The 8080-nt window shown below is 36.1% G+C and overlaps 1 protein-coding gene across 1 annotated transcript; it reads left to right on the plus strand.

Moving 5' to 3' along the window:
* The first annotated feature begins 237 nt into the window (after positions 1-237).
* On the plus strand, positions 238-2147 carry LOC103942470 (two-component response regulator ORR10-like). Its single transcript, XM_009352655.3, has 5 exons — positions 238-539; positions 673-776; positions 925-1002; positions 1284-1354; positions 1564-2147. Exons 1-5 carry the CDS (start codon positions 434-436, stop codon positions 1850-1852), a joined length of 648 nt encoding a protein of 215 aa, XP_009350930.2. The 5' UTR covers positions 238-433; the 3' UTR covers positions 1853-2147.
* Positions 2148-8080: the final 5933 nt, after the last annotated feature.

An 8080-nucleotide genomic window follows, 5' to 3' on the forward strand; every position in this document is an offset into this window, starting at 1 on the left:
AAAAGAGAGAAAAAAGAATCCTAATGCAATGTCTACACCCTCCTCCTTTAGTCATTTGTATAAAAATACATACAACCCACCACTACTCCTCCCTCCCTCCCGGCTCGACCAAAAATAAAATAAAAATATTAATTTCATTGGGATTATTAAATTAATTTTGTCATTTCCTTTTTCTTTTCACATTGCTTGCCCTGTAATTCAAAAAATAAAGTTGGAAAAAATTAACAAGATTTGGGGTGAAACACTGAAATCTGGTCGGGTCTTGCTTTGTGGGATGTGGATATTGGTGGGTCTTCCTCTTCTTATTTCAATACAACAAACCTGCCTTGTTTCTCATTTCCTCCTCCTCCCATAGAAAAAACAGCACCAACACCATACAAAAACAATTTTAGCTTTTTCTTTTGGTATTTGCTTTCTTCTTCATCAGTGAGAAATGGGGATGTCTGCCACAGATTCACAGTTTCACGTTCTAGCTGTTGATGACAGCGTCATCGATCGAAAGCTGATCGAGAGGCTCCTCAAGACCTCATCGTACCAAGGTAAATAAACCCCTGCACTCGACGTTTCGAGTTCCATTTTTTCCTTTCCTGAATAAACCCCCTGATGAAATTTCAAGTGTTGGGTTCTCGTTGTTTTACTATATTAACGTTGGGTTTTGGACGTTGAATGCAGTTACTACAGTTGATTCTGGTAGCAAGGCTCTTGAGTTTCTGGGTTTGTATGAGGATGAACAAAGCAGTTCAGATTCACCTTCTGTCTCCCCAAACAATCAACAGGTCCTCTCTCAATCTCTCAAATTCCCAATCTTTTGATTACTTTTCTCTTTTTTCCTTTCCCTTGTTTTTTTTTTTTTTTTTGTAAAAATATTAATAAAAAAAATATGGGTTTCTAAATTTGATTGGTTTTCTCTCTGTGGTTGTGCAGGAAGTGGGAGTGAATCTTGTAATTACAGACTACTGTATGCCTGGAATGACAGGATATGATTTGCTCAAGAAAATCAAGGTATGCTCTTTTAGTTTTTATTTGTTTATTTTTTTTATATTGCCTTGCATGTTTTCTTTTCCTCGATCTTTCCCCATTGAGTTTTCTTCCATCTGTCCAATGGAGTTTTACAATTGTCCAATTGCCCACTTGGGTTTAAACTATCAATTAAAATCCCCTGGAATATTTGCCCACCAAATTTTCAACCCAAAAATAAATCAGGTTCCAGATGTCAGTCACAAGATTTCCTCTGTCACATTCCAAAAAGTTCACAGGATTTTTTGTTTTTGTGGATTTTTCAGGAGTCTTCATCTCTGAGGAACATACCTGTTGTGATCATGTCATCTGAGAATGTGCCTTCAAGAATCACCAGGTACCTTTTCTGTCCTTTTCTGTTCTGCAGTCCTTGTATTTCCGTCTCTTGATTCTCCTTTATCCAAACGTAAAGAAAAATGAAAAAGGGAGGAACAGAGTGAACGGAAAAAGAAAAAAAACAGAGAGTGCAGAAATCACTTTCCTTAAAAAATGGTAGGAAAATTTGAATTGTGAAGTTTAATTGATTAACTTTTTGGTTAATAACAGATGCTTGGAAGAAGGGGCTGAGGAGTTTTTCTTAAAGCCAGTGAGACTATCAGACTTGAGTAGGCTTAGACCCCATTTGATGAAATCCAAGTCCAGCAATCAAAACCAAGAAAAACAAGAAGATGAATCTGAAAACTCAGAGACTCAATCACAGGAGCAGGATCATGAACTAGAACAGCAACAACCGCAAACGATGCCGCCCAACAATAACAAGAGGAAGGCAATGGAAGAGGGGCTTTCACCTGATAGAACTAGACCCAGATACAGTGGGATCGCCACTCTGGTTTGATTTCCATTGTTTTTTTTTTTTTTCTCCTGATGATTTGAACAATGTAATTTTACTACCTTTTATCTCCTTTCTTTTTTTTTTTTCCTTTTTTTTTATTTTTTTTTATTTTTTATTTTTCATTTCAGCTGCTGGTTGATACTGGCCGAAATGAGTGTAGAGGGTTTTTTTTTCATGTATACAATTTACATGAAAATAGTTACATTCCAATTTTGTTGTGCTACTTTGATTAATGAGATAAAGTAAAAAAATTAAATAAATAAATTGATGTATAATGAAACAGGGTTACTTTGATCAACAGAGTGTTTCCTTATTTCCGCTTTTTGCTTTTCTAAAAAATTGCACTTAAATTGGTGCATCCCAATTCATAACTGGCCTGCAATCACAGTATGTGGAAATGAATTGAGTTTTTGTGGGAATCGAATATTTAATCTAACAAAATCTTTGATTTGATAAAAAAAAAATCATAACTGGCCTGAATATAAAAGGTTTAAGACTCGAAGTTCCTAAATTGGTTAGAGCAGTGTGATTCTCTTACTTGACTCAAGTTCGAAGCCTCTCTTCTCAATTTAAATTAGATTAGTTTTGAAGAAAATTGAGATTCTAATATAAAATTAATTGATAATATGAAAAATAGCTCAACTTATTAACGCTATGCAGAGTTTCTCTTCCTATCAGTATGAGATTTATTTTCAACACATCCCTCATGTGGTGATTTTCAAGCCTAAACATATAGACAACACAACGAGATGACATGGCGCACTTGTGGCCGTTGAGCTTCATGTGTTGGACAATCTGCTTTGATATCATAAAGAAAATTGAGGTTCCACCATAAAACTAATTAGTAATATAAAAAGTAGCTCAACTTACTTAAGTATGTTCGTTATCTCATCAATGTGACATTCATTCTCAGCAAAATTAAATAAAAATTATTGTGTTTTTTGTCTAGATCAAGTCAAGCTCAACCAGTCACCTAATTGCAAAAGCATGTGGCACATGATTTGCCTCCTCAGTCTGAAACCAAAAGAAAACAGCATTATCTTTCACATCCTCCTCGATATCAATATTCTACAACCGTTCATGGAACCGGGTGCATACGTCTTGTTTTTCTAGTCTTTATTCTCATGTGAGTTGGGGTGGCCGGAGTGCCTTGCAAGTGGCGAGGTGAGCCCCTAGAATTTTCGACAAGAACATTTTCTGATTTGCGGTGGGCTAGAGCACACCCGAGTCCCTACCCCAGCCTGTCATGACATGCCCCCAAAACTTCACCCTTGTCATTCTGACGACGGCTAGGGCTTGAAAGATGACCTTCAACCTGAAGAACCACCCCAGCGGGCCGAATCAAAAAGTGTAAGTGGTGGGTCATGCAAAGCCTATCCAAAAGCTCGAGCAAGTTAAGCCTGGCTTTGCACCATAGAGCAAGATTGACGTCAGCCACATTTTGTAATTTACGTGCAACAAAACAACCCAAAAAAAAAATTATTTGTAAATAGTATTCGTCTTTAGCCAACAAGTAGAGTTGCACAAATACAAATACTATTGAGAGTGAATAGTAAGAGCAATTTACATGGCTCTTGCCCTTTAGACCAACTCCCATGGTGGGCTAAAAGCCAAATTACCCTCCAAAATTTCCCCCCAAACCCACGCCAACCCAAGGGGAAATTTTGGGCTAAATGCTAAATGCTAAACCAATGCTAAATTCCCCCCCAAAATTGAGCCCATAAATCGGAGTGGACTACACCCAATATTTATCGGAATTTAAATTTTTTTAGATTAAAATATTTATAAAATTAATTTACGATGGTCTACATATTTATTTATTTTTTTTAAATTTAATTTAACAAAAAAAAAATAGTCTAAGTTCATTCTTTAATAATTCCGGGTTAAAATTTTAGGCTATAATGGTTGGAGCAGAAAATTTATTTATGGACTAAAAGCTAAATTTTTCGGACTAAAAAATTTGATTTTTAGCCTAACCATTGAAGATGGTCTTCGAGGATGAAACTGCTCTCCATGAGAGTCATCACAGCCATACCTATGACAATTGAGTTTTAAAAGTCCATCACCATATATAGGCTTATCCACATTAATTAATCAAATTAATGGAGCATAAATTTGAAAAAAGTATTAATTCAAGTCTTGTTTGACACAACGAGTGCTTTCTTTCGTACTAAATAAGCACCGATTATTTTCTCCAAGCCATCTCGCCATCTGCTCTGCACATCACCAACTTCTCAAGGTATTCTTTCTCTCGCTCTTTCTCCATCCCCACCTCCGATCAGCATCAAGCAAATTTCAAACGGAGAGCTTGTAGATCGAACTCAAATCACGCCGGGAGACGTTATCTGAAGTTTTGGCTGAACTGTTCGTTGATTTTGTTGATCTGTGGTGATTAAACTCAAAACTGGGGCAAGATTTCATCTGGGTTTTTATTTCAACGGATTAGAAACTTAGAGCTGGGCGAGATTTTATCTAGGTCTTTTAATTTAATGGATTAGAAGCTCAAAATTGGGTTTTTGGTTGCAAGGATTCCCCTGGAAGGATGGAATTGATGATTTTTTAAGTGCGTTTCATTTCTGAATGAATGAATCTGGAGGTTTGCTTCTGTAAATTGAACCCGCCTGTCTGTGCTGGGTTCTTTCTGCGCCGCTGCTTGACACCATCCACCCACGCTGGTGTAATGGCTGCTGGGGTTCTTTCTGCATTTGACAACATTGTTTTTTTTTCTTTTCCAGTAATCATCAAACTGGGTTTTTTTTTTTTTTTTTTTTTTTTTTTTTTTTTTTTTTGCATTTGACAACTTTGTTTTTTATTCTTTTTCTTTTTCATTAATAATTAATTTTTTTTCTCTTAAAAAAATAATAGTTCTAAGTTTTCATATCCAGTATCGTACAAGCACAGCATAAATAAGAGTTAATTGGATTTAAATGCTAAAAATTTGAATTTCTTTTTTTAAATATTCCTACCTTTTAGAATTTAGATCAAGCCTCATTGGTACATTAGGCCACATCAGTATTTCTTATTTTTTAAATTAAAAATAATAATTGTATTTTTTTTAAATTAAAATTTTACATATTGATTTCTAAATTTGTCCTTTTAACTAGTTGAGAGAATTTTTTTTATATCCGGCCATTTTTTTCATTCATGTATTTTAGGAGTTGTGGACTCTTGTTTTAGGAGATAATTTTGGTTTTTTCGCTCAACATTTTTATCCAATTATCTCTTTTAATTTTTGTTTTCGTTAAAAACTGTGACATCCCACATCACTAGGTGAGTGATCCTTATATGTATATTCCATCCCTACCTAGCACGAGGCCTTTTGGGAGCTCACTGGCTTCGGGTTCCGTAGGAACTTCGAAGTTAAGCGAGTAGCGCGCGAGAGCATTCCCAGGATGGGTGACCCATCAGGAAGTTCTCATGTGAGTTCCCAAAAACAAAACCGTGAGGGCGTGGTCGGGGCCCAAAGCGGACAATATCGTGCTACGGTGGTGGAGCGGGGCCGGGAAGTGATCCGCCCCGGGCCGGGATGTGACATTTGGTATCAAAGCCTAACCCTGGCCGTGCTGTGCCGACGAGGACGTCGGGCCCCTAAGGGGGTGGATTGTGACATCCCACATCACCAGGGGAGTGATCCTTATATGTATATTCCATCCCTACCTAGCACGAGGCCTTTTGGGAGCTCACTGGCTTCGGGTTTCGTAGGAACTCCGAAGTTAAGCGAGTAGCGCGCGAGAGCATTCCCAGGATGGGTGACCCATCGGGAAGTTCTCATGTGAGTTCCAAAAAACAAAACCGTGAGGGCGTGGTCGGGGCCCAAAGCGGACAATATCGTGCTACGGTGGTGGAGCGGGCCCGGGAAGTGATCCGTCCGGGGCCGGGATGTGACAAAAACAGCTTTTTATCCTAAAATTGAAAAAAAATGATGGAGGCTTAGATTTTTTTTGTTTGTTTATTATTTAGTATAATTTTTGTTACTTAATTTTTTTGTATACATTTGAATTTGTACATATTGTTGATCAGTGATAATGGTACGTTGATTGTTGGTTATCATATATTGGTTTTGTATTGATTGGTACATTTATTTTTAATTTTTAGGTTTACATATCGTTGATTGGTACGTTTAGTTTTAGCTTTTGGTACGTTTAGTTTTAGCTTCTGGTATGTTTAGTTTTGTTCTCATTGATTGATAGGTTTTTTTCATGATTTTGTTACGATAGTTTCTGTATACATTATGGATTGTACCATTTGGTATCATATGGGTACGATTAATATTATACATATTGTTGATTGGTACATTTACTTTTGTTCTTCAATGTTGTTTACTAGTATGTTTATTTCCGGTTTTAGTAGGCTTGTTTTCATACATATTTTTTATTGGTACGTTTGTATTATTCTCGATGTTATTTTCTTATATGAATTACTACAAAAATTTATATATGGATTACTACAAATATCTTAAATGGTATTTTATTTCTTCATTGAAAGGGGGAAAAAAATCAAATGGCAGGGTATTTTATTACTTTATAAATTGCACATAATCATTTTTTTTTTTTGTATAATTATCTTTAGAGGGAATCAAAGGAGTTAGATTGTAAGAAATTTGTTTCAATATCTCTACAGTTTTTTCTGACGTGAAGAATTTAGGCGTGGTAAGATTTGTAATTTTAGTACAAATAAAGGATAGTTATGATAGATGAAATTTTAAATTTGTAGGAAAAATATTTAATTAAATCTCTAAAACCAACAAATGTTTAGTCTATAGAGTTGAAAACTCAGGCACTTATATCAAAACACCCCTATAAATAATATGACTATTAGTTTGATATTGTACCAAACACTTGATTAATTAGTCAGTACTATGCGATGATAAATTATCCTATATGACTGAAAAAATCAGTACAGTCCGAGCTGCTAAACGAGACCTCGGTATACTAATGGACCCAAGCAAGCCATTTTGGGGGCGTTTGTTTGCCCTCACTAAGTTGGACTGGACTGGACTGGACTAACTATTAGTCCAATACTGTGTTTGTTCCATGCTGGGACTAACATTAATGAGACTAAAGGGAATTAGCATGGACAAAACCCTTCACTAAGAGGTCTTAGCGAGACCCCCCAATAACCATGGGACTAGCTAAGACTATCCATCTTTCTCGTCCTCGTCATGCTCAACGACCACTCTCGACAGACTCCTCATCATCTCCGATCACCTAGATCAATCATTAACTTTCCGACTCTCTTTCAAATCCATTTCACAACCAACTTTCATACAAAATATACCAAATTGAAGCTGGGAGTGACAAGATTACAATTTTACCTAAATCGAGGCCAAAATGTGGTCGAATGTGGCTGGAAAATGGCCTGTAAGTCTCAGCCTGTTTGGGCTTCTTCAAATCCATGACAGATTCGAGCATTCAAAGCTAAGATCTCGGTCCAGAGATGATGATGAATTTTTTGGCGGTGCTAACTTCATCCAATTTAACGAGGAAATGGTAGGAAAAAATGAAGAAAAAGATAAGATCATAATAAAATATTAATAATTTATATATTAAATAATATAATATTATAATTTGTTATTATCCAGCTTCTTAGTCCAATACTGCACCAAACGCTTCATTAAGTTAGTCCAGTTTAGTCTAGTCTAAGCCAGTCCAGCTTAGTCCTTGAAGCTAATCCAGTCCGAGATAGTCCGGCGCAACAAACGCCCCCTTTGAGTACTTAAAAGTCCATTGTGATGTTATGCTTTAATACTCTTCGCAAATTTTCTGGTGCGGAATAATTTTTGCAGACCATCCACGTGGACCAACTTAAACCGTTGGATTTCATCTGGACGTCTCACAATAAAATTGAACTCATTGGTGGAACCTGATCATAAATGACAAGTTAATAAATTGGCAAATTTTGAATACAATGTAATATAAGTTGAATCATTTATATAAAATAGGAGAAAAATTGGAAAAATATTTCGGAAGTTGCTGCTGACTCATTGTAGGGTGCTCGTCGTTTTGAAGAAAACAGAGAAAAACTATATCAAACGAATCACAAGGTGCATGTGGTACATAATGAGTAAAATATTATATAAGGTGTTCGTGTAAAATCAAGAAAAATCGAAAAAATAATTCGAATGTTCCCACAAACTTCTTGAACCGACTTATTGAGAAATGAATATAAAGCCTCTATTACGAGTTGAAATCAAGGTTCTAAAAGACACTAAGTGTCAATCGGGCGGTGCCT

This window comes from the organism of the source record quoted next, unplaced genomic scaffold (assembly GCF_019419815.1).
Source record: "Pyrus x bretschneideri cultivar Hongxiangsu unplaced genomic scaffold, Pyrus_bretschneideri_v1 Contig9, whole genome shotgun sequence".
In the NCBI taxonomy this organism is placed as follows: Eukaryota; Viridiplantae; Streptophyta; class Magnoliopsida; order Rosales; family Rosaceae; genus Pyrus; species Pyrus x bretschneideri.

What these genes read in the sequence shown, in the direction of transcription:
- LOC103942470 (XM_009352655.3), top strand. Translation starts at nt 434, where the DNA reads ATGGGGATGTCTGCCACAGATTCACAGTTTCACGTTCTAGCTGTTGAT. An exon ending in CAAGACCTCATCGTACCAAG is followed by an intron (nt 540 to 672) that starts GTAAATAAACCC and finishes CGTTGAATGCAG; the next exon opens with TTACTACAGTTGATTCTGGT. An exon ending in ATTTGCTCAAGAAAATCAAG is followed by an intron (nt 1,003 to 1,283) that starts GTATGCTCTTTT and finishes TGGATTTTTCAG; the next exon opens with GAGTCTTCATCTCTGAGGAA.